We start from the raw sequence: 25393 nt of genomic DNA on the forward strand, positions 1-25393 counted from the left end.
GGCCAGTGGGAATCAGGCTTAGGACTTTGGCCAGAACTTTTGGGAAAAAGACACTTTCTTCTCACTAGTATCACCAGGAATGCAAGCCTACAGATGTCGATGGCCATCTTTGTCACTGTTGGGGAAAGCCTGCCTGAGAATGAAGCCTACACATAGGAAAAGCAGAACAAACAGGGAAGGATGGGATGCTGTGGAAGGCAGATGTTCCCTGTTGATCTTCACCTCCGGGAATGCATGCTTTGTATAGTCTTCCCACATGGAGTCAGAGTCAGAGCTATTCTTTGTGTCCAATAGAGTATGACAGAAGCCCAGGTCACAAAAAGGATTGCAGTTTCTGCCTTAGTTTCTTGGATTGCTCACTCTGGGAAAAGCCAGCTGCCATATTGTGAGGACACTCAAGCAACCCTACAGAGAGGCCCATATGAGGAGAAACTAATATCACCTGTGGACAACCAAAATTAGTTTGAATGGGCCACTTTGGAAGTAGACACTGCAGCCCCAAACAACATCTGGCTGCAACCTCATGGGAGACCTCAAGCCAGAACCATACAACTAAGTTGCTTCTGAATTCCTTCTTTCTTTCTTTCTTTCTTTCTTTCTTTCTTTCTTTCTTTCTTTCTTTCTTTCTTTCTTTTCTTTCTTCTTTCTTTCTTTTTCGAAGCTATAATTGATTCTTGAACTTCAGAAACAATGAGAAATGATAATTGATTGTTGTTGTTTTAGGCCATAGTTTTAGAGTATTTTGTTACCCAGCATTTGATGACTAATACAGATAGATTGATTCCTAATGACTTACCCCATCCCTCAGCTGAAGTGGGAGTAGGAATGTGATCCATATCTAGCCAATCAGGAAACTGTCTCTCTCTGTCCTCAATGATTGGTTCAAAATGAACACCTGACCCAAATCAAACCAGTCAGAGGCAGCCCCAGGATTTTTGCTGGAATCTTCAAGGTAGAGTAGAGGCTTTCTCCCTCCCTAGAAATTGCCTCACTAGTAAGAAGTAAGCATGGGGCTGCTAGCAGCCATCTTTATTTTTTATTTTATTTAAAAAAATTTTTTTATTAGAATTCAATTTGCCAACATATAACATAACACCCAGTGCCCATTCTGCCACGTGCCCCCCTCAGTGCCCATCACCCAGTCACCCCAACCCCCCTCCCACCTCCCCTTCCACTACCCCTTGTTCATTTCCCAGAGTTAGGTATCTCTCATGTTTTGTCACCCTCACTAATATTTTCACTCATTTTCTCTCCTTTCCCTTTATTCCATCACTAATTTTTATATTCCCCAAATTAATGAGACTATATAATGTTTGTCCTTTTCCAATTGACTTATTTCACTCAGCATAATAACCTCCAGGTCCATCCATGTCGAAGCAAATGGTGGGTATTTGTCGTTTCTAATGGCTGAGGAATATTCCATTGTATACATAGAGCACATCTTCTTTATCCATCATCTTTCGATGGACACCGAGGCTCCTTCCACAGTTTGGCTATTGTGGACATTGCTGCTAGAAACATCGGGGTGCAGGTGTCCCGGCATTTCACTGCGTGTGTATCTTTCGGGTAAATCCCCAGCAGTGCAATTGCTGGGTCATAGGGCAGACTTATTTTTAACTCTTTGAGGAACCTCCACACAGTTTTCCAGAGTGGCTGCACCAGTTCACATTCCCACCAACAGTGCAAGAGGCTTCCCCTTTCTCCACATCTTCTCCAACATTTGTTGTTTCCTGTCCTGTTAATTTTCATCATTCTCACTGGTGTGACGTGGTATCTCATTGTGGTTTTGATTTGTATTTCCCTGATGGCCAGTGACGCGGAGCATTTTCTCATATGCTTGTTGGCCATGTCTGTGTCTTCCTCGGTGAAATTTCTGTTCGTGTCTTTTGCCCATTTCATGATTGGATTGTTTGTTTCTTTGCTGTTGAGTTTAATAAGTTCTTAGCAGCCATCTTTAAATCTCAGAGAGAAAAGTTGCCTGAGAATAAAGACAATACAGATCAAAAGCAAAGTCAGAAGATGGGAAAGACAAATTTTAAGTGACATTATTTGAGACCTGGACTCCAAAGACACAGAAAATCAGAACTACCACCTCTTCTTTTCAGTTACTTGAACCAATTTATTCGTTAAACGCCACCCCCCCTTTTTTTTCTTGCCTGAGCCAGTTTTAGTTGAAACCAGAAGTCCTAACTGAGGCAAGAATTCATATATTGTTACCAGGAAGTTCCTAAAACAAAACAAAACAAAACAAAACAAAACAAAACCCCTCACGATCACTCTGTAAGTCAGTGGCTTAAAGTAGGGAAATAATGACCTTAGTCACAGAGACTGGAAGGGAAAAAACAGCAGTGAACTTGCCTCAGGAAACCTTCAATTCCATTTTGGTCACTAACCCCCCAGTATGACAATGGGTCAGAGGCTCAGTCCTCTATGAACCTTTTTTTTTTAAAATTCAAGTTAATGGGGTGCCCGGGTGGCTCAGCAGTTGGGCATCTGCCTTTGGCGTGCGGTGTGATCCTGGGGTCCCGGGATCAAGTCCCACATTGGGCTCCCCCCAGGGAGCCTGCTTCTCCCTCTGCCTGTGTCTCTGCTTCTCTCTCTGTCTTTCATGAATAAACAAAATCTTTTTAAAATTTTTTTTAAAATTCAAGTTACTTAACATATAGTATAATATTGATTTTAGGAGTAGAATTTAGTGATTCATCATTCATGTGTAACACCCAGTGCTCATCCCAACAAGTGCCCTCTTTAATACCCATCACTCATTTAGCTCATCACCCTCCCCTCCCCTCCAGCAACCCTCAATTTGTTTTCTATGATTAGGAGTCTCTTATGGTTTGCCTCTCTATTTATCTTTTTTTCTTTCCCTTCCCCTGTGTTGATCTGTTTTGCTTCTTAAATTCCACATATGATGAAATCATATGATGTTTGTCTTTCTCTGACTGACTTATTTTGCTTAGCATAACATTTTCTAGTTCCATCCATGTTGTTGCAAATGGCAAGATTTCATGCTTTTTGATGGCCGAGTAATATTCCATTGTGTGTTTGTGTGTACATCACCTTATTTTTTCTAAGAGAGGAAGAAAGAGAAAAAGTTGGAGGGGCTGAGGAGAAGGACAGAGAGAATTTTTTTTCTTAGAGATTTGTTTATTTGAGAGAGAGAGAGAGAGAGAGAGAGAGAGAGAGAGAGAAAGCCAGTAGGGGGTGGGGTAGAGGGAAAGAGAGACAAGGAGGCCCCCTGCTCAGCCAGAAGCTGGACTTGGAACTTGATCCCAGGACTCTGGGATCATGACCTGAGCTGAAATCAAGAGTTGGATGCTTAACCAATGGAGCCACCCAGGTGCCCCAGAAGAGAGAGAGAATCTTATGCAGGCTCCATGCCCAGTGCATAGTCTGATGCAGTGCTCAGTCTCACGACCCTGAGATCCTGACCTGAGCCAAAATCAAGAGTCAGGTGCTTAACTGACTGAACTACCCAGGCGCCCCACATCTTTATTATTCATCATTCAATGGACATTTGGGCTCATTCTATAGTTTGTGAGCCTCTATGATCCTTAATTGCCACACCTCTCTAGGAAGGGAGGGGCACTCACACTGCCTGGTCAGTTTGTTGTGGTCATTTAGCTAAATGGGAATGCATTTGAAAGGGCAGAGCCTGAGGGCACCTGGGTGGTGGTGGCACAGTTTGTTTAGTGTCAGACTCCTGGTTCCAGCTCAGCGTCCTCATCAGTGGAGTCTGCTTAAGACTCTTTCCCTCTCTCTCTGCCTCCCCTCTTCCACCATCTGCACTCAGTCTCTCAAATAAATTAATAATAATAAAAAAGAAAGGGCAGAGCCTGGCATATGGTTAAGAATCTACAGAAGTTTGCAAATAAACTTTCCCATATATACACATTCCCCCTTCTCAACAATTTCTACACATCTGCCCCAGTTCTCCCTGCACATCTGGTGTCCAGCAACTTTGGACTAGAGCAGAAAGGCACCATCTTGCCCTGGCTTCTGTCTTCGTACAGCTGGGGTATAGGTCTATGGGATGAGAAGTAGGAAGCCATCAAGCTCCTGCTTACAAATGTCTGGATATACACACACAACATCCCACTTCTCTCTAGCAGAGACTTAAGGTATATATTTCAAGAAGTGGCAAAACTGTCTGTTCAAGTCAAGTTTAGGGGATCAGAAAGTACTCAGCCTACCATCCTTCACTTTTCCTCAGTTGGTGGCACCATTTTTCTCCCAGTTATTCAGGCTGTCACCATGGAACCTTTGTACAAATGGAAGCCACTCCTTCCTCCAGATTAGTGCTATTTGGCAGAACTTCTTTTCCATAATGATGAAAACATTCTCTATGTTGTCCAATATGGTAACCACACATGGCCATTGGATCTCCTCAAATGTCACACCCTGAGACCATTCCCCCCCTCACACTTTAGTATTTTGTCTTAATGTCACTTATCATTGTCTGAGACCATCCTATTTGATTATTACGGATCTAACCTTTACCACCCGTCTAGCATGTAAGCAGAGAGCTCGGCTATCTTGCTGACACCACTGTATTGCCCCGCACCTGGTTCAATGCCTGGCACAAAGCAGGTGCTCTGTATTTTTGGATGAATGAATGAATAGGGATCAGAGAAACCTAGTTGAATCCGGCTCTGCCTTACTCTTACTCGCTGAGTTTGGGCAAGTCTTCGTTTTCTGTTGTGTCAAGTGGGAGAGGAGACAGTAGGATGTCCGCCTGGAGCCAGCCGCTGGACTTCTGGCACTTCTCTGTTCCCCACCTGTATAATGGGTGTGAGCTCACTCAAAGGTCTCAGGGTGGTAACGCTGCCTTATAAGGCAGCAGAGCCGAGGGCGGGCGAGGCCGTGTGGGTGGAGAGAAATCACAACATCCGGCTGGGGGAGCGGGGCGGGTGCCGGAGGCCGGGGAGCAGCTGGGGAGGCCAACCACCTCCTCTGGACCTCTACCCGCTTCCGATGTGCACTCTCCAGAACGGGCCAACCCAAAGGAATACCGCTGGACAAATGGCTCAAAGCAGTTCGCAGCCGGCCAGCAGGAGGCCCAAGATAGCAAGTGCATCCCTGCAAACCTTAGAAAAGCCAAGGATAGTCAAAGGGACCCGGGTCACACCCTCATCTGATGGCCCAATTAGAGTGCAGCGATTAGAATGACTGACGCTCCATTGACCCAATCAAACATCCGGCTTCCGGGGCGTGACCCAGAGGACCCACCTCTGCTGTCCCAGCAGAGGGCTCGGCCCTAATTGGCAGTTCGCTATCCTACGAAGGGCCAGAAATTCGAACCTAGGGGCTGAACGCCCCCCTCAGACCAACCAGGAAGAGATGACGTATAAAGTCCCGCCTCCCTTCTCCTTTGAGCTAATCCCTGGCTCGGAAGGCGGGGATTAATGAAGAGGCTGTCTAATGGGGAGACGGCGCGGGGAGCGCCCGCCCGGTTATTGGCCGCGTAAAGTAAACAGAGGGCGGGGCTGGGCGGGCCGGCGCCGGGTGGCCCCCGGGAGGGGGCGGGGCGTGAGCGGCGGGCGGCGGCGGCGGCGGCGGCGGCGGCCGGGGAGGCCCGGGAGGCCGCGGCGCGGTCACTGCCAGCCGAGCGGAGCCGCGCCGATCGCCATCCCGCCCCGGGTCCCGCGAGCGTTCCCGGCCGGCGGCGCGGCCCGGCGGGCCCCGCGGCGCCGCAGCCCATGGAGCTCGAGAACATCGTAGCGAACACGGTGCTACTCAAGGCCCGGGAAGGTGAGGCGGCCGAACGGGCGGCCGGGTGCAGGGAACGCGGGCGCGCGGCCTCGGAGCTCAGCTGGGCGCCCCAGCAGCGAGATCCCCTAGGGCAGCGCGCCCCGCACCCCGCGCAGAAGCTAGCCCTTCCGGCCGGTAGTCCTCCGCACCTGCCCGAGGGTGCCAGGGCCCAGGAAGGGGCGGGGGTCAGGCCACCGCCCTCGCTGCGCAGCGGGGCGGGGGGAGGGCGTGAGGCGGTGAAGAAGAGAGGAAGGAAGAGGGAAGGGTGGGACCCGGGTCCTTGGAGAGCCTGCCTGAGGTCTCCCCCAGGTGATAGGTGAGAAGATGCCCCGAGAAAGGGTAGCCTGCCCCACGTGCCTCGGGCCCAGACCCTGGCGCCCAGACTGGATCCGCGCAAAGTTGCTGCAGGATAAAGGTTTGGGGAATGAATGAGCGGAGCCACTGCGGTAGCACAGCCCACCCCGTTTGAGGAAACTACTGGTCACATATGTTGCTCCGTGCCTTAGGACACTGGGGACAAAGGCGAATGGGTTATGATTTCTGCCCTCAGGAAGCCCACCGTCTAGTGGGTCAAATGGGCACAGAAATAAGTGGGAGCTGAGCTTTGAAGGAAGAGAGCATGTGGAACTGGCAGGACTGTAAGTGCAGGCCTGGCAGAGGGAGCAAATCTAGTGAATGTGTATTGAGTTCCTCAGAGCTCCCACTGCAAACGTTCCCAGGCACCTGCTCTCTGAGGGTCTTGGGGGACACAGAGGACCAGACCTGGTCCTCACCTGCCATTGTCCACCTCAGTAACATAATCACAGAACGCTCATTCTGTGCCCTGTCCTGTCTAGGGTGCTGGGGATCAGCCGTGAACAAGACCCTTCTTTTTTGAACTCTAGGGCAGAGAGGTCATGACATGGTCATTTCTACTCTTTCCTGGGCTTCCGGGCCAGGTCATCTGTTTCACTTTTCTGCTCCATTTTGCAGGTGGGAAACAGGCCCAGCCTCAGGACTCGCCCCCAATTCATACAGTGAGACTGTGGTTGCCCCAGGCCTAGGACACAGGATGCGCCCAGTAGTGTGTAGGAAGCCCAGTGGAGCCCTCAGATGGCACAGCATATGTACCCCCTTCCTGCCCAGTGTGTGTTGCCCCCTGCGAGGTGCTGCTTGGAAGTAGGCATGGCAGGCCGGGTCCCCAGTGCTCGGAGTCTTCCTTATCTCCTGTCCCTTATCAAGTCTCAGGGCTAGGCCTTCCTCCTAGCCTCTGGGGGCATCTGCCGATTCTGTTCTGCCTCGTCATCCAGCCAGCTAGGGAGGAGGGGTGGGGAGAGCCTGGCCAGGCCTCCCTCCTTAGGGCTACAGCCAGTTCAGGCTTCAGGCCTGCTAAGCACTGCCTTGCCTGGCCAGAGAGCATAGCACCTCCCAACAGGCTTCCTCAGGCCATGGGTTAGGTGTAGGCTGGTATGGCCAGACCTGGACTGATGCCTCCGCTGGAGAGCCCTTACCCAACCTGGTCCTGCCCCTCCCACCTGCAGGCTTCTAGACAAGTCTCTTCTCTCTAAATTTGAGTAACCCTTTTTGTGGAATGGTTGGGGATAGGACCTGAAAACTAAGAGAAATCCCTGTTGTCACTCAGTCCTAAACCCTGGCCCCTAGGCTGGCTGCATGGGAACCCCTTCATTAGCTGGCTGACAGCTTGGGGCTGGGCCTTTGCCACCTCCCCAAAGGATCTGAGGCCCTAAGTGGTTTGGGAACCCTGGGTATGTGTATTCACTTGACACCTAATGGATGTCAGCATGGTGTATTTGGCAGGAGAAGGAGTGTGGGCTGTGGTCCTAGGGAGCTGGGTTTGAATCCTGCCTCTGGCACCCCCAGGCTTTGTGATCTTGGACAAATTGGTTCCTCATTTCAAGGCCTCTGTTTTCTCCCAAGGTTGTGCCTGGTACGGCAGCGTTGCTCTGAGGATGAAGTGGGGCAGTGCTTGGGGGGCTGGGGTTCCGTCTTTGCTTGCCCAGGTGCCCAGAGGCACAGAGAGGGGGCCAGGCTAGGCTGGGGAGAAGCCCCACTGACTCTGGTGGCAGTTCCAGGACAGGATATTTGCATGTGACTCTTGCTGCTGCCTTGATGTGGCCTGGCGGAGGGGGAGGAGGAAGTAACTGGTGGGGGGAGGCCAGCGGATGGAGAGTTGGGTGAGGGACCTGTGGCGGGGTGGGCGGGGGGGGGGGGGGGGGGGAGTTCCCCTTCTGGGGAGGCCTTGCCTCGGCTTGGGGGTGGGGGTCTGTTGCTCATTCACAGTGGAGCAATGACTGTGGGGGATGCTGGGTGCAGGCTGCAGGAGGGCTGCCAGCAAGTTTCCCAATGGGTGTCCTGCAACATTTCCTCCTCCAGGCAGCTTAGGTCACAGAAGCCCTGGAGGGACTCAGCTCTGCCCCCTCCCTGGAGCAGCCCCTTCCCCTGTGCCACTTGCTTTCAGCTGGGCCAGATCGAAACAAGGCTTGGGAAGCATCAGGGAAACTGAGGCCAGGCAAGGGGAAGTGGCTGCCTGAGGTTGCCATGAGTTGTTGGAGCTGAGGCCCGACTCTTGCCACAGCCCTGCTAAGCACTAGGCACAGACTCTCCCAGGTACTCTGATAGCACCTCTGGAGGTGGCTTTGGATCCCTAGTACCTGTGAAGAAATTGAGCTCCTAGATGGGCCTAAAGTGTGAATTGGAGATTCAAACCTCTGTCTGTAGGGCTCTAAGACTCAGTCCTTTCCATTTTCAACCTCCTGGCTCATGGGCCACATCTGGCTAGCTCTCTAACATATTTAATTCACTTGGCTACAGTGGGTTTTTACAAAAAATACGACCCAGTATTTCACACAACAGTCCAGATCCCGGCTGGCCAAACTGAGCCTGCATTCCTGCCTGGCCACAGCCAAGCTGCAGCTGCCCCTATTGGAAGGTGTGGATATGGCTCAGTTCACCACACTCCCCACCACTCCCTGTTGCCTCCCATCTGGCTCACATTTACCATACCTATCTGGCTCTCTAAGCACCTGAGGTGCTACTCTGGTCTCAGCAGCTACTGAGAGGGAGTCAGCTAGGTAAAATAAGGCAGGTATCTAGGCCATGGAAGCCCTTGTGTACTGAAGTGACATCCCAAATGCCTGCCTTCTTGCCACCACATTGTTTGAGTCTCTGGTAGCTCTGATGCAGGGCCAGGTAACAGGGGCTTGAAGCTTCCTTAGGGACATAGGCTGCCCTCTGCTTCTGGTGTCTCTCAGGCATGTTGCACATGTCCTGGAATCTCTTCCTTCTGTGCCTTGACTTACAGAGTTCCTATCACTGTCATGTCCTCTACTTTCTATACCTGAGAAACCCTTACCTGGTAGGAAGCAGCCAAGGCTTCCTGGAACCCCCTGCCCCCCCTCCATTCACATTACCCCCCTCCCCCGGCCTGGTGGCCTTGTCTTCACCACCCCTCTTGGATCTTGCAGCCCAGGAGCCCCCAGCAGGAGGCCCAGGGTACCTTGGGTGTCCCGGAGCCCAGCGAGGGCATGCTGAAGCATGCAGAATGGAGACCTGTGGTGCCTCTTGGAGTGGGCTGGGCCTGGGCCTGGGCTGAGCCCAGAAGGCCTCTGGGTACACCGAGTGCTTGAGGGGAAGAGTGCTTGAGGTGAAGCGTGGTGGCTGTGGGACTGGAGACCCAGTGCCCCTTTGTTCCCATAGGTGGTGGTGGGAATCGCAAAGGCAAAAGCAAGAAATGGCGACAGATGCTGCAGTTCCCCCACATCAGCCAGTGTGAAGAGCTGCGGCTCAGCCTCGGTGAGGCCTGGGTATAGACTTGGAGGTGCTGGAGGGCCTCTCCTCAGACCTCACCCCTGGGGCAGAGGGGCATGGTGGAGGGTCCTGGGAGCAGGAAGATTGAGGCTGCACCACCCAACCCAGTTTCAGTTCCTGGGCTTGAGATGGGTGGAGAGCACAGTGCAGACAATGGGGGCGGGGGTTGAGGGAGGGAGTGGATGAGGAGCAGGGCAGCGACATATTCGGGGCAGTCTGAGAGAAGCAGAGGAAAGGAGGGCCCGGCCTAGGGTTTGAGGGGTAGAGAGCACAAGGGAGGCTGGAGCCAACCCACAGATTGATGCATTAGGAGCCCCAAGCCTGTGCTTATTAGCACAGCCCAGCCCGGTGTGGGGTGAGTGTAAGGTGGGGGTGGATGGGCAGCAAAGCCTTGACCAGAGGGGCCGGGACCCCGGCTCCTGCTTATCTTGGTTGAGGCCCCAGGTTTGTGCAGCACCCAGGGTTGTCTCAAGCCCTCTGATGGCCTGCATGTGGGCAAGGAGTATACCGTGGCTGCTTCCACCGCCTGGAAGGAGGCCTAGCCTTGAGCTCGCCGGAAGCCACAGCTTCCTCCTGCACTTTCGCCAGGCAGGCAGCAGGTTTGGGCCTAGCCTGGGCCGGGCCGGAACCTCACAAACCACACCCAAGCCCGGCACTGTCACGTATGTAGGTGGTGTGAACCGGGAGATAGCAGGGGAGGTGAGGGCCTACCTCTGGAGCCATACTCCTGGCCGTGTGACCTTGAGCTAATTACTTAGCTTTTCTGGGCCTCAGTCCCAAAGTCTGATGGAAATAAGAGTAATGCCCATCTCAGTGTTGTAGTGAGGGCTCTAAAGGAGATAATGGCTTTCATACTACAGGGCTAGGAGCTGCTATTGGGGCCCAGGGCCTGGGTGGTATGGATAGGAGTGGCCCGCTGGCAGTCTCCAGGTCTGGGAACCCAGTAGCTCCTACGCTTGCTTGCAGAACGTGACTACCATAGCCTGTGTGAGCGGCAGCCTATTGGGCGCCTGCTGTTCCGAGAGTTCTGTGCAACAAGGCCTGAGCTGACCCGCTGCATTGCCTTCCTGGATGGAGTGGTGAGTGCGGCCCATCCTGGCCTGGCCCTGAGCGGGAGGCAGAGGTCCCCAAATCAAGTGCTCTCCATCTCCTCACACCGTTGATGCACCCAGACCCCAAGCTTTTCTGCCTCCCCCCTGCAGGCTGAGTATGAAGTGACCCCTGATGAGAAGCGGAAGGCCTGCGGGCGACAGCTAATGCAGAATTTTCTGAGCCACACGGTGAGTGAGCAGCGATGGAGGGATGACACCAGTGGGCAGAGCTCAGTGATGGAGAGAGGAATGACTGCAGCCTGGGCAGAGAGTGCCCTGGAGTCGCACCAAGTTCACCTGGCAGACCAGGGGCACGGAGCCCAGGAGGGTGGGCCAGAGCCGGTGGCTCTGCTTCACCCTGCCTCAAGGGTAGCAGTGGAACTGAGTTCAGTATCTGGGCAGGCTGGTGCGCCACAGGCCCAAGATACTGGCTTTCTCTGCCCTGGGAGTGGGCAGCTGGCCACAGGACCCCCTGCACTGACCTATTTGTTGCCTGTCCTTAGGGTCCTGACCTCATTCCTGAGGTTCCCCGGCAGCTGGTGACTAATTGCTCCCAGCGGCTGGAGCAGGGGCCCTGCAAAGACCTCTTCCAGGAGCTCAGCCGGTAAGCCTCTCCCTGCCCACAGGCCTGGAGTTGTATCCTGAGGAGGGGGCTTCTGTGGGCCTGGAAGGCTGCGAACAGTTCAGCAGCTGGTGAGGGAGCTCAGCCTCTCACCCTAGCCTTGCATGCACTGTGTGAGCTTGGGCAGGTGGCCTTCCCTCTCTGTAGCATCTTCAGCTTCTGTATGGGTGCATGCCTCCCTTCTCTTTGGGTCAGCCAGAGGGTTGGCTCATGATGCTGCCTTTCAGGCCAAGCGTGCACATAGCAGGGGGTCTGGCCCATCAGGCCGAGAACTTGAGGTGTTAGGGACTGACCAGTGGGCTGGAACCTCTCAACAGGCTGACCCATGAGTACCTGAGCATGGCTCCTTTTGCCGACTACCTCGACAGCATCTACTTCAACCGTTTCCTACAGTGGAAGTGGCTGGAAAGGTGAGCTCCCTGAAGGCTGGGAGTTTCTAGGACTCTCACGGGCCTTGGGGCCCTGCTCAGCCAGTGTTTGCTCTGAAATCCCATGCCCACAGGCAGCCAGTGACCAAAAACACCTTCAGGCAGTACCGAGTCCTGGGCAAAGGTGGCTTTGGTGAGGTAAGTGGCCACGCCAGAGTCTCTGATGGAGTGGGAATGTGGGGTACGGTGGGCCCTGGACCAACCCCCGTCCCCAAACCCTTGTGGCCCCAGGAAGGGCACAGCTGGTTCCTATTTGCCCATCTGCCTTGGCTCCAGGTGTGTGCCTGCCAGGTGCGGGCAACAGGCAAGATGTACGCTTGCAAGAAGCTGGAAAAGAAGCGGATCAAGAAGCGGAAAGGGGAGGCCATGGCACTCAATGAAAAACAGATCCTGGAGAAAGTGAACAGTAGGTTTGTAGTAAGTACAGACAGGAGACCCCTCCCTTTCCCCTGGCCATGCACTTGCCCTGCCCTCCCCGCTCACCAGGCCAGATCTCTTCCTGCCCTTGGAAATACTTAGGAAGGGCAGGCTTGGGGTATTGACATCAGGCCTGGGGAGCAGGTGGGACCCCAAGGAGTGGCACTGAGAAGGATTTTTTGGGTGGCTGGTGCCAGCCTTGCCATCAGGTGGCCCCTGGCCCCTGCTTGAGGGCTCGGGTCCCCTCGGCCACAGGTGAGCTTGGCCTATGCCTATGAGACCAAGGATGCGCTGTGCCTGGTGCTGACGCTAATGAATGGAGGCGACCTCAAGTTCCACATCTACCACATGGGCCAGGCCGGCTTCCCCGAGCCTCGAGCTGTCTTCTATGCCGCGGAGATCTGCTGTGGCTTGGAGGACCTACACCGGGAACGCATCGTGTACAGGTTCTGGGCTTTGGCCCTCCCTGTGGGGGTCTGTGGTTGGGCATGGGTGGAGGCTATGAAAGGATGCCAGTGTACTGGGGCTGTCGTGGCAGGCATAAGCCAGTTTGAGCCCTGCTGCGCACTGGCTTGGGGTGCCCTTAGCCAGGCGGACTTGAGAGCTTCTGGGTCTGGCTCACTCACGGGAATGCTAGTGTTGTCACCCTTCTCTGCCAGTCAGCTTCCTGCTCCCTACACTGTTTCCTTTTCTGGGAAGCAGAGACTGTAATTCCTGCCTTGTAGCTGGTTTTAGGGACCAAATGGGATGATGCAGTGCAGTGCACAGAGCCTGGCATGGAGGGCTTGGCAGCAGAGAGCTCTGTGCATTGTTGGGATATTCAGATGAAATCACTGCCAGTAACAGCCCCATGAGAGGACAGATGAGTAGCCCCTTTGACAGGAAACGTAGAGTTAGCCACCAAAGTCAGTCACCTCAGCACTAGTGGTGAGCAAAGCTCCTGGTGCTGCCTTCCCAAGGACCTGCTCTCCACTTGCCTGGGGACTTGCAGGATGGGTCCTAGCTGGACAGATCCCCAGGCTGCCTCCCTCAAGTCGGGGCTGTGGTGAGCGAGGGCAGAGCTGTCCCTCACCCTGATGATAAATGGCTTCTGCACCTTGCTGCACTTCCCATTCCAGAAGACAAGTGAGCTAGGAGGTGGTACCGTCCTGTCTGGCTCCTCTGCATTTTGAACATCTGACCCTGCCCCTCTCTCCCCACAGGGACCTGAAGCCAGAGAACATCCTACTGGATGACCATGGTGGGTGAGAGGGCCACAGAGGTGGGATGTAGTGGAGTAGGGCAGGGTCTGGCCCACCTGTCTAATGCTCCCCCCACCGCCCTCCACCTACATTCAGGTCACATCCGAATCTCTGACCTGGGGCTGGCTGTGCATGTGCCAGAGGGCCAGACCATCAAGGGTCGTGTGGGCACTGTGGGCTACATGGGTGAGTCTCCCTCCATCCTTACTTCTTTGCCCTTTGGACCCCTCCACCTCTGTGTCTCAGGGAGTAGAAAGAGGTGATAACTCTAGTTTATAAATTAGGACCAAGACTCAGCCAGGACTCCACACACCTGCGAATACACACTCACCAAATACTGAGCTCTTCCTATTGGCTGGGCTTGCAGGTTGGCTTCCAGAGGAGGAGGAGAAGGAGCTGATCTTATCTTCTCAGTTCTGCCCTCCTTTGACCTGCCCAGGTTCAGAGAGGAAGTGCCCTCATATTCCCCTTGGGGACTATGTGACACAGCAGACAGAGCCCCAGTCACCCAGGGCCCACCTGTTGTTTGTTCTGTGACCGTGGGCCATATACTGCTGCTTCTAGCCTACTTTGGCCAACTATAAAGCACTCATACTGACTCCCAGGGTTGCCTGAAGATGAAAAGGGAGGAGAGGCAAAAACCCCCATGAGCCCACTGGCAGGCAGTAGGCATACAGCAGATGAGTTTCTTTCTTTCTGTATTAAATCCAGAGGTTGCAAACTGGTAACCACACAGGCCTAATGTGGCCTACATTTGTACTTAAATCAAATTGTTTTTAAAACCTTTGGAATGAGTTGCCAACATTTGATAGGCCAGACAGCTTCACATTATAAAATACAAACTTCTGACTTCTTTTGAAAAATCAGAAGACCTGGCCTCCTGCAGAGCCACACTGGCTCCCTTTGATGGGGCATGTGCTGTCCTATGCACTGAAGTCCCTACCAGGCTGTGCCTGCTGGCAGGCAGCTGTTTGAGCTGATACCCCATTTGAAGTGTGTTGGGCATTCCCAGGGCCCCAGGGCTTGGTTCCTGCCTCCTGCCCAGCCCTCACTCCCATTTCACTCTGCCCAGCTCCGGAGGTGGTGAAGAACGAACGGTACACATTTAGCCCAGACTGGTGGGCACTAGGCTGCCTCCTGTATGAGATGATCGCAGGGCAGTCACCCTTCCAACAGAGGAAAAAGAAAATTAAGCGAGAGGAGGTGGAGCGGCTGGTGAAGGAGGTGCCTGAGGAATACTCAGAACGCTTTTCCCCGCAGGCCCGCTCGCTCTGCTCCCAGGTAAGGCAGCCAGCAGGAGGCTGAGTGGCCAGGCCTGGGGCTGGGGGGTAGCGGGCACTGCTCCCAGGCCACCCTGACTGCCCCTGCCCTGGTGCAGCTCCTGTGCAAGGATCCTGCTGAGCGCCTAGGGTGTCGTGGAGGTGGTGCCCGCGAGGTGAAGGAACACCCCCTCTTCAAGAAGCTGAACTTCAAGCGGCTGGGAGCCGGCATGCTGGAGCCACCATTCAAGCCCGACGTGAGTGCTTTTCACTCCTGATCAGGGTGGGGCTCTTGGAGGAGAGGTCTAGACACCTTCAGTGCAAGTGTCAGAAAACCCAACTCAGATGGCTTCTCCAATAGAACATAACTCACCGGACTCAGGCAGATGGAAGGCCTTTTGGCATACCTGGATCTGGGGCTCCAGCTACATTGCAGGAATTCCCTCTTCCTCTCCCTCCCCACTCTACTGGCCAGGATGCAGTCTTTACTTCCTGGCTACTCTCTCTAGGGGATGGTAGTGGTGAATCCAGCATTTCAGGTCCACATCCTGAAAATGTGCATTCATCCTGAAGCCAGCATTTCAGGTCTCCCTTCCTCGGCCAGCCCGGGAGACACGGTGTACGTCCTGCCCAATAATTTCAAAAGAGGTCCTAAACGGGGAGAGAAAAGTCCTAAGGCTAGTGCTTATTGTCACTGATGGCTCAGAGGCCCTCAGGGGCCACACTTGGATCACTTGCCCACCTAAAGTGCTGCTGGGGCAGGGGGCAGGGGGAGGTCAGTCTCCTAAAGAATGCTGTTGCCAGCAGGGCTAAGGAGTTATTAGGCTGACTGAATTCTGGTCGCCCACCATACCTGGTAGTGCTGACCTCACCCTTGTGGAGTCTCAACCCACTTACCAAGTGTCTCTGCAGGCAGAAACATCCTCGAGTCATCATATTCCAAGTGGCATGAACCCGGCTAAAACTTGTGTCCAACATGGAGCTTATTGATTCATTGGGCCAGAAGATCCTAGATCCTAGAGTAGGGCCAACATCGGGGTTTTGTGTGATGTTGCCAGGACTTCATCTCTTGGCTCTCCTTCAACCTGTTATTGTCCTCCCTCTGAATTCAGGCTGCTTTGTGTGAAATCACAGGGAAGGTTGTGATTGGCCAAGATGAAGTTCTGTGCCTGCCTCCCTCCCATATGTAAGGGGACTGGGTCCTGAGATTGACAGTTCACCAGGACCTCTGGGGAGGCAGGAAGGTAATGGGCAGACTGGACTGATGGCTGGCAGCCACACAGGAACTGTTTATTCACTCAGCCAATATCTGAGTGCCCATAAGTGCCAGGCCTCAGAGATAAAGAGGTCACCATAACCCGGTCCTGCCTTCCTGTTGTGGTGGGGAGCATGGTGAAATAAAGCACTAGGACAGAAAGAATATCAGATAATATGAAAACAATAAACCCAGCTAAGAGGGAGATAAGGAATAAGGGGGGGGGTATTTTTAGTCAAGGTGGTCTCTGAGGACCTGATGGTTAGGCAGAAGCCTAAAATATATGAAGGAGAGCGCCATGCAGAACTTTGGGGTAAGAGCATTCCAGGGAGAAGGAGAAACCTCTAGCAATAGAATAGCAAGGAGGCCAGTGTGGCCATAATGAGCATGGGCTGGGGGAGGCACAGGGTTTTATTCTAAGTGTGACAGAGGACCTCTGGGGACTGTAGAGCAGGCCTGCAAGCTGTGGGGGCTGGCCCAGAGGTGGCGAATAGAAGCAAGAGGACAGCTAGGGAGCCACTGCTTGTGAAGGACTGTGTCTTGTAGGCCTCACCAGCACCCTGGGGTGTGGGCCTTGCTGTGAGTGATTGAACTGAGAGCAGCCTGCTTGGGGCCTGCCCAGCCATCAGGGATACTACTTCCAGTGCACGTCATCTCATTTAACCTTGAAATCATCCCACCACCCCAGAGTCTTATTCAAAGCTAGAAATTAGTGCCCTGGAGTTTAACTTTTTAGAAGCAACAGATGAGAAGCAAGTTTGATGATGATATTTTTATTTTTAATGGTTTTGTTGAGATTTAATGCATATACTATATGATTCACTCACTCAAAGCGTGTAATTAAATGACTTTTGGCATATTTAGATTTGTGCAACCATCACCATAATCAATTTTAGAACATTCACATCACCTCTCTCCACCCACCCAACAAAAACCCTGGGTCCATTAGCACTCATTCCCCATTTTCCTCTCTTTGTGGCCCTGGCAATCACGAATCTACTTTCTTTCTCTATCTATTTGTCTGTTCTGGACATTTCATGCAAGTGGTGTTATACAATATGTGGTCCTTTGTGTCTTTCACTTAGTGTAATATTTTCAAGGTTTATCAGTATCGTAGGCTTGTATTAGTACTTTGTCCCTTTTTTTAATTAAAATTTTTTTAAAAAATATTATCTATCTATCTATTTATTTATTTATTTATTTATTTATTTATGACAGTCCCACACAGAGAGAGAGAGAGAGAGAGAGAGAGGCAGAGACATAGGCAGAGGGAGAAGCAGGCTCCATGCACTGGGAGCCTGACGTGGGATTCGATCCCGGGTCTCCAGGATCGCACCCTGAGCCAAAGGCAGGCGCTAAACCGCTGCGCCACCCAGGGATCCCTAAAAAATTTTTTTTAAAGATTTTATTTATTTGAGAGAGAAAGAGACTGACAGAGCACAAGCAGAGGAGGGAGAGGCAGAGGGAGAAGCAGACTCCCCATTGAGCAGGGAGCCCAACGTGGGGCTCTATCCCAGGACCCTGAGATCATGACCTGAGCCGAAGGCAGATGCTTAACTGACTGAAACACCCAGGAGCCCACCCCCATTTATTTATTTATTTATTTATTTATTTATTTATTTATTTATTATTATTTTAAAGATTTTATTTATTTGTTCATGAGAGAGAGAGAGGCAGAGACACAGGCAGAGGGAGAAGCAGGCTCCATGCAGGGAGCCTGATGTGGGACTCCATCTCGGGACTCCAGGATCACGCCCTGCCGCGAAGGCAGGCGCTAAACGGCTGAGCCACCCAGGGATGCCCCCCGACCCCCTTTTTAGAAAAAGATTTTATTGGGCAGTCTGGGTGGCTCAGCGGTTTAGCTCCTGCCTTCAGCCCAGGGAGTGATCCTGGAGACCCGGGATGGAGTCCTACGTCAGGCTCGCTGTGTGGAGCCTGCTTCTCCCTCTGCCTGTGTCTCTGCCTCTCTCTCTGTGTGTGTGTGTCTCTCATTAATAAATAAATAAATAAATTCTTAAAAAAAAAAGAAAAGATTTTATATATTTATTTAAGAGAGAGCATGAGCAGGGGGTAGGGGCAAAGGGAAAGGGAGAAGGAGACTCCCTGCTGAGCAGGGAGCCTGACATGGGGCTCAATCCCAGGATCATGACCTGAGCAGATGCTGAATTGACCGAGCCACCCAGGCACCCTTACTTTGTTCCTTTTTTTGAGTAATACTCCATTGTATGAATATGCCACATTTTGTTTATCATCAGTTGATGGACATCGGGGTTGTTTTCACTTTGGGCTATTACAAATAATTCAATGAACATTGACATGCAAGATTTGGTGGGGACATAATGTTTTCATTTCTCTTGGATATATACCTAGGATTGGAATTGCTGGCTAATAACTTTTAATCTTTTGGGGAAATGCCAGATTGTTTTCCAAAGCAGCTGTACCATCTTACATTATGATGTTTTTTGTTTTTTGTTTTTAATTTTTTTTAATTTTTATTTATTTATGATAGTCACACAGAGAGAGAGAGAGAGGCAGAGACACAGGCAGAGGGAGAAGCAGGCTCCATGCACCAGAAGCCCAATGTGGGATTCGATCCCGGGTCTCCAGGATCGCGCCCTGGGCCAAAGGCAGGCGCCAAACCGCTGCGCCACCCAGGGATCCCCATGATTTTTTTTTTTTTTTTTTTTTATGATAGTCACAGAGAGAGAGAGAGAGGCAGAGACACAGGCAGAGGGAGAAGCAGGCTCCATGCACCGGGAGCCCGACGTGGGATCCGATCCCGGGTCTCCAGGATCGCGCCCTGGGCCAAAGGCAGGCGCCAAACCGCTGCGCCACCCAGGGATCCCATGATGTTGTTTTAATTGACATCCTTAATAGTAGGATTTAGAAAACAGTGTGAAGATAGAAAAAGACACTGGCCTTCTGGAGTGAAGTGGGCTCCCAGCAGAGGCCCCAGGAGTGTGGGGGGTTAGGAGGACTATTCTAATCCTCTGATTGGCCATGAAGCTTGAGGAGATGGAGCAGGCCATTGGGCATCCTGGGACAGAGGACCTGTCAGCTCCAGTTCCTGCATGGAGATGTTCAGCTGAAACAACCAGCTAAGATTGTGCCTGCCCGCACCTCAGCAGTTGCAACCCCAGACAGCCATGTGTGGGTGGAGGGGGTACCTGTCACTGATGCCCCAAAGCACTGTGGGGGCTAGTTGACTGCAGCAGGTCAGCTACTATCGGCTAGGAAAGGCATGGCCTTGACGCAGCCTCATCAGTCAGAAGCAATGAGAGTGGGACGCCTAGGTGGCTTAGCGGTTGAGTGTCTGTCTTTGGCTCAGGGTGTGATCCCAGAGTTCTGGGATCGAGTCCCACATAAGGCTTCCTGCGTGGAGCCTGCTTCTCCCTCTGCCTGTGTCTGCCTCTCTCTCTCTGTGTCTCTCATGAATAAATAAATAAAATCTTAAAAAAAAAAAGCAATGAGGATTAGTAATGATCCCTGGTTTACAAAGGGGAAATAACCTCAAAGAGGAGGGACTGCCATGTGTAGGAAGTGCATGGGGTACCTAGTTTCTGACTCCAAATCAGAGAGCTGCAAGGGTCTGGGCACGGCCAGGCCAAGGCTGGAGTTATTTTCCAGGGCTGAGCTGCCCGCATGTGTGGGCAGGCATGCTCTGTGTGCATGCTGGTGTGTGTGTGTTGCTCCTGTCTGACTGCTCTTTCTGTCCCCACCAGCCCCAGGCCATTTACTGCAAGGATGTTCTGGACATTGAACAGTTTTCCACAGTTAAGGGTGTGGAGCTGGAACCCACTGACCAGGACTTCTACCAGAAGTTTGCCACGGGCAGTGTGCCCATCCCCTGGCAGAATGAGGTAAGGACCTGCCCAGCTGGTGTAATGGGCTCCAGAGGAGCAGCCCCAGAGGCAGCTCTCACAGCTGCCTGTGCTTCGGCAGATGGTGGAGACCGAGTGCTTCCAGGAGCTGAATGTCTTTGGGCTAGATGGCTCGGTTCCCCCAGACCTGGACTGGAAGGGTCAGCCACCTGCACCCCCTAAGAAGGGACTGCTGCAGAGGCTCTTCAGCCGCCAGGTAACCCCCAGTGGTGTCCTATCTCGGCTCGTAACCTGGCTCCAGGGGACGGTGGGTGGGAGGCAGAGCCTCATGTGCCCGCATGTGCTGGGAGTGGGCATCTTCCAGCCATGCCAGGTGTGCCCAGGGTCTCTGGCCTCATTCCCGCCTGTCCCCTACCCCTGGCTGGGCTCACGGCCTCTTTTCTCTTTCCAGAGGTGAGCAGTGTGGGCTCCCCATGGGTTGGCCTTGCTGCCCAGCCTCGGGGAGCCACGGGCAGCCCTTCCATGGCAGAGGCAAGATGTGGGCGAAAGAAGTCTGGTGCCCGCTACCCCCCCCCACTACTTCATTTCCTGCACCCTGGCACCTTCAAGCTGCTAGCTTTGCTTATCCATCTGTCTCCCCATGTTCTGCCTCCACCATCTCCAGAGGGAGAGGGTCTGGATGGGACCTTGTTCTGGCAAAGCCTGAGATCCCCCTGGACCCTCTTACTCCAGCCTGCTGCCAGTAGCCTCTGCACTGATGTCCACCCATGTCTGGCCTGAGCTGCTGCTCCAGGCCCCTCATGGGGATCCCACAGCCCAGAGCGTGGCTCTGGGCAGCTCCTGGCAGGGCCGCAGCCTGGGTGATGGCACCAGTGGCTAATGGCACTTGCTCTGCCTCTTTCCTTCCGTGTCTTCCCCATCCCTCCAGGATTGCTGTGGAAACTGCAGCGACAGTGAGGAAGAGCTCCCCACCCGCCTCGAGCTCCCCACCCGCCTCTAGCCCCCAGCCTGAGGCCCTCACCGGTGGTTGGCGGTAGCAGCTACTCCAAGCACTGTTTACAGTTTTGCACAGTGGTCTTCCCCATTGTCCACGCAAGTTGTGGCCTGGGGAACACAGCGGAGCTCTCCGCAGCGTCCTCTGCCCCTCAGTCCCTGTCTGGCTGAGTTCGGCAAGGCCTGGGCTGTCCCTGGGACAAAGGTGCGTCCCTTCAGCTCTTGTCTGTGGAGCTCGGGGCTTTCTGTATTTATGTATTTGTATGAATGTATATAGCAACCAGACCATTCTTAAGACCCACCTTGGAGCTGGCAGAGGGGCCACTGCCAAACTCAGGGCTCCTTGGGCCCAGCGTGGACAGGCCAAGGCCCTTGAGCCCCCAGCACTGTGCTCGCCACCGCCGACCTCCGAGTGAGACTCCTGCCTGCCTCTGCTGCCCCAGGCTCAGGCCACCACCTCTGGGGTCCAATGTTGTCCCTTCTCAGCACTTGTCAAAGCTGGATCTGGGGCCTCTGTATCCCCTAGGCCTGTGCCAAAGTGTGACCAGAGACTAGGCTGGCTGTGGGACCCATCAGCCCACTGCCCAAGCTGCCCCAGATGGGTCTGCCTCTGCCTTGCAGCTCCCAGGGCGCCTTGTCCTACGTGCTGGGCCCTGTCCTAAAGACACCTCTTATAGAAACACCCCGGCCCAGGCCATGGGAAGGGGGGAGGAGGTTGTCCCTGGCCAACTCTCAAACATTCCAGACTCCCCTCTTAACAATAGACACGTGTGCCCAGCAATAATCCATCCCTCCCTGTGTGTGCCTGTGGTATGTGTGTGTGTGAGAGAGAGAGAGATTGAACGTGTGCATGAAGGGGGTAGGTCGAGGTGTGTGTGTGCCTATACCCCAGACCCCAGTTCTGGTTCTTCCCAGATTGTGATGGCCATCCTGGTCCCAGTGTTAGGGTAGCATGGGATTACAGGGCCCTGGTTTTTCCGTATTTAAAGCCAATTTTTATTACTCATTTTGTCCAATGTAAGCTGCCACGTGTCTCTGAGTGAATACAGTCGAGCACATACCTGGCCAGCCGCCCTGCCTGCCTCTTTCTTGCTCCTGGTATTCCAGGGGTCTTCCTGCTTTCCTCACCCTGCTGGAAGTGGGAAGGGATCAGAGGTGGGCTTGGTGGGGGCTACCTTTCCAACATGCCCTGGACCCTTCCCCCCTGGCTGATCTTGGCATAACCTCTCCAGGCAGCCAGGCTTTGGTGGCCTCTGGGCTCACCTGGTGGGTTTCTCAGCTTCCTAAATGGGATGAGGCCTGAGGGAAGAAGCCTGGGTCCCCACTAGGGCGTGAGTCTGGCTCTGCCTTGGGGAGGCAGACTTAGCTGGCAGGATCCCCTCCAAGGCCAGGGTGGCCTGGAGACTGGTTATGGGCTTGGAGCAGCCTGGGGAGCAAGGTAGAAGCTGCTGTTAGAAACATCTGCTCACTCTGTCTCCCCTGGACACCTGTTGTGTGCTCCGCCCAGGGCCAGTGAATTAAGCCATCCCTCTGCCCTGGAAGCAGGAAATGTGGCTGGGCAGAGATGAGACAGTGGTGATGCTGGAAGTTAGGTTGCGGCAAGGGTGGGTGGGGACCAGCCATGAGGGCATCAGGAGTTCTCTGGAAAGTTGAGCTAGGTCTTAGAAGAGACTTATCCACCTGGAGACAGAGGGATTGGGGGAGCATCCCATAGCCTTCCACCTATGCGAAGGAGATGACAGTCCATTGACAAGTGTGTCTTAGACTTCATAAACCTGTTGCTACTCCATAGTCTCCCAATGCCCCCAGCCCTCCAAGGATGCTCTGTAACCACAGTAAGGGTTTGTTTCTTGCCTTTGGGCTCGGCTCCAATGCCACAGGGGCCTCATGAGGTTTGTAGTTGGGCAGTTCTGGGTTCAGGTCTCAGCCGGGCCACTTTTCAAGCTGGCTTTGCATAGGCCCTTCCCTTGTTGAGAAAGATGGGTGTGATACCCATCACTTCACAGGGCAACTGTGAGAATCCATGAAAACAGCCAATCACCTCCCTTTGCCCCTGTGTCACTGACAGGACCCTTACCAATTAGAGGATTGGGTGCTGGGTGCCAAGCTGACGGCTGTCTCAAGGGCAGCCAGAAGGCTGTAAGCACTGACTTAGTGAAAGGGGCCCCTGTGGTGGTGGCCCAGCTCTGATGGTATGTGCTGCTGCTTCCGTTAACAAGAGGAACCAGAGAGGGCCATGCCCAAGGTCTTCCAGCTGGTGAGCGGCTATTGCATGGTAGCAAGGAAGCCAGCTGAAGATGAAGCCGGATCCTACCTATAATGAGTAATGTTGGGGCCTGAGGTGCATTTGCCCTTCCGTTTTGGTGGGAGGGCAGTTAGGTGTCAGTTGGTCAAAGCCTAGCCCTGAGCAGGTGTACAAGGGCGAGTGGGGACGAGTTGGACCAATAGGTCCCTAGAGCACTCCACCTGCAAGTGGGTCAAGACCTCCCACCAAGCTCCCCCCGTGGGTTAGGTGGGCACCCAAGGAACTGGTTGGCTATAGTCCAGTTTACCTTAAAGCTCTTACTTAGGGAGTCCATCTCTATGGTGGGAGCTGGGGACCCAAATGGAGACAGGACCCCTGCCTGTTTGGAGCTCAGTCTGGTAGGGAGACAGAAATGGGAACAGGTAAGCCCCAGTGTAATCAGCACTATCGCAGACATGATTCTAGAGCTAGCGGGGCTGCGAATGCTGAGGGACTGGGGCTGGAGGACAACACCAAGCAGGGAGCCCTCTTGGCCACAAAAGTCTCAGAATTGGTTCCCTCCAGGAGACAGAACCAGAAGTACCTGGGTGGAGGAGCCAGATGGATGGTCTAGGGCCTCTGGTGGTTTAGGATAACTTGGGGTGGGGTGGGTGATGATGGGTGGGTGAAGGGAACGACTGGAGCCAAGTCTGTGAGCACCACGTAGGGCTTTGAAAGCCATGTTAAGGATGTGGGGCCCCATCTAAAAGGCAGGGATGTCCCTAAAGGATTTCAACTGGTTGTGTTGGGATGTCTGCCTAGTATGTACAAAAATCACCCCATGTTTACTTTGGGGAACCTCCTGTCTCAGTCCACGTGGTTTTGATGGGGCTGGGTTTGCATGCGCTGCATACATATACACCCAGAGTGACCCCGGTGAGGCTGTTAGAGATCTTTGGTTGCAAGTGACGGAACTGTCCTTCAACTAACTTAGAGTGTTACGAGGATATGGGGGAACATGATAGGAAGAACCAGAACTGGGACACCTCCAGGGTCTTAGTCACAGACCCCATTCTCATTAGGGTATGATCCCCAGGAGTAAGATGCTACAGCCATGTTTGTGTCTGCATCATTGAGCCTTACTGCAAACCCAAGGAGCACAAAAGGCCCAGCTGGAAATCTGCTCACTGTGCATGGAGGGAGCTGGGCACTTGGGTTCACAGGTCCAGCATGATGGCACCCATGGGGTGCAGTGAGTTCCCCTGATGAAATAGGGTGCTTGTATCCAAAGAAAAGGAAATGGCTGCTGGGTAGCTGAACATATTTTCTCTCTCCTGGCATGACCGACTGGATTGGTTCACTGATGTGACACTAAGCCAAAATGAGTTCAAAAATAGTCTTTTGGGGGCTTGCTTAGAACTACTAGGAAAGAATTGAGGTTCTCTTCTTTGGGGTTGGGTGGCAGGATATAAGCCTAGAGCTGTGGGTGTTGTCCTTGCCACCACCTGGGAATTTTCAAGAATGATGCAAACAGAAGAAAGCAGGGTGGAGAGAACAGATACACGTCTGATACCATTGTTGGGACACCTGGAACCAGTTGTGATCACAGCTAAAATCTACCTTTGGACTTAGTTACATGTGTCGAACACCTTTGGGCCCAAGCCTACTATTTGTTTTGGGGTTCTGTCACTTGCAAACCAAAATGTCCCGCTGATGTGGTGGTGGTGTTTTTTGGAAGATCACCATAAGCGTGATAGAAAAATTAGACTGGAAACAGAACCCAATTAAGAGAGACCAATGGACAGCCAGATTATTGACTTAGCGAAGACAGTGGGGCCCTTACTAGGAGTCACCCCTATTCCCTGGGGATGAACAGGGTCCGTGAAAGCCTGGGCTATGGATCCAGGACTGCGTTCTTCCTGTGTTACTTCTTAGTAGACCTGTGGTGATGTATGTTCCCTGGAGACACACTGGGAGGGGTTGTAAGTTGGGAGGGGGCCCCATTTGGTGAGTTAGAACAACGCTGGGGTGCCTGCCTGCCCCAACTCTTGCCCACCGCATGTGTGCAGTGCCTCTCGGGTTGTGGCCAGGCGTGAACATATGTGTGCTTCCCGGGTTGAACTGTGTATGAGTGTGTGTCAGGGGCTCTGACCTCGGCTGCTCGCTTTGAGCAACCCGTGCACTCGGCCGACTGTACCCCCCCCATCGGCGGGCGTGCCCCCGTCCGGCCAGCCTGCTGCCAGGAGCGGTGCGGCGCGGCGCGTGCATTTCCCGGGCCCGGTGCACCCGGCGCCCCGCGAGCGCGTCTGTGCGCTGCGCAGCAGGTGGGCGCCGGGTCCTCCGCCTTCCGCTCCCAGGACACCTCGGCGGCGAGTGGGCTGGGGGGGCCTCTGCCGGCTGCCGCGGCGCGCACGCCGGGCCGGTACGCGCCGTGTACGAGCCCGTGCGCGCGCCCCCGGCTCCAGCCCAGCGCCCGCAGCCGCC

General features: G+C 53.6%; 1 protein-coding gene across 3 annotated transcripts; it reads left to right on the forward strand.

Annotated features, from left to right (window-relative positions):
* The first annotated feature begins 5564 nt into the window (after nucleotides 1–5564).
* Nucleotides 5565–21755, forward strand: GRK6 (G protein-coupled receptor kinase 6). 3 transcript variants are annotated; one of them, XM_055325836.1, is made up of 17 exons: nucleotides 5565–5751; nucleotides 9448–9543; nucleotides 10525–10637; nucleotides 10761–10838; nucleotides 11153–11253; nucleotides 11589–11681; nucleotides 11774–11837; nucleotides 11976–12116; nucleotides 12372–12562; nucleotides 13319–13356; nucleotides 13454–13543; nucleotides 14430–14638; nucleotides 14736–14873; nucleotides 19594–19731; nucleotides 19814–19948; nucleotides 20144–20145; nucleotides 20621–21755. In XM_055325836.1, exons 1-17 carry the CDS (start codon nucleotides 5700–5702, stop codon nucleotides 20727–20729), a joined length of 1788 nt encoding a protein of 595 aa, XP_055181811.1. In that variant the 5' UTR covers nucleotides 5565–5699; the 3' UTR covers nucleotides 20730–21755. The 3 variants fall into 3 exon arrangements, with proteins under 3 accessions (XP_055181811.1, XP_055181810.1, XP_055181809.1); XM_055325835.1 differs by having other exon boundaries at nucleotides 20144–21755; XM_055325834.1 differs by lacking the exon at nucleotides 20144–20145.
* Nucleotides 21756–25393: the final 3638 nt, after the last annotated feature.

The sequence above is a fragment of the Nyctereutes procyonoides genome, unplaced genomic scaffold (assembly GCF_905146905.1).
Source record: "Nyctereutes procyonoides isolate TBG_1078 unplaced genomic scaffold, NYPRO_anot_genome, whole genome shotgun sequence".
Classification (NCBI taxonomy): domain Eukaryota; kingdom Metazoa; phylum Chordata; class Mammalia; order Carnivora; family Canidae; genus Nyctereutes; species Nyctereutes procyonoides.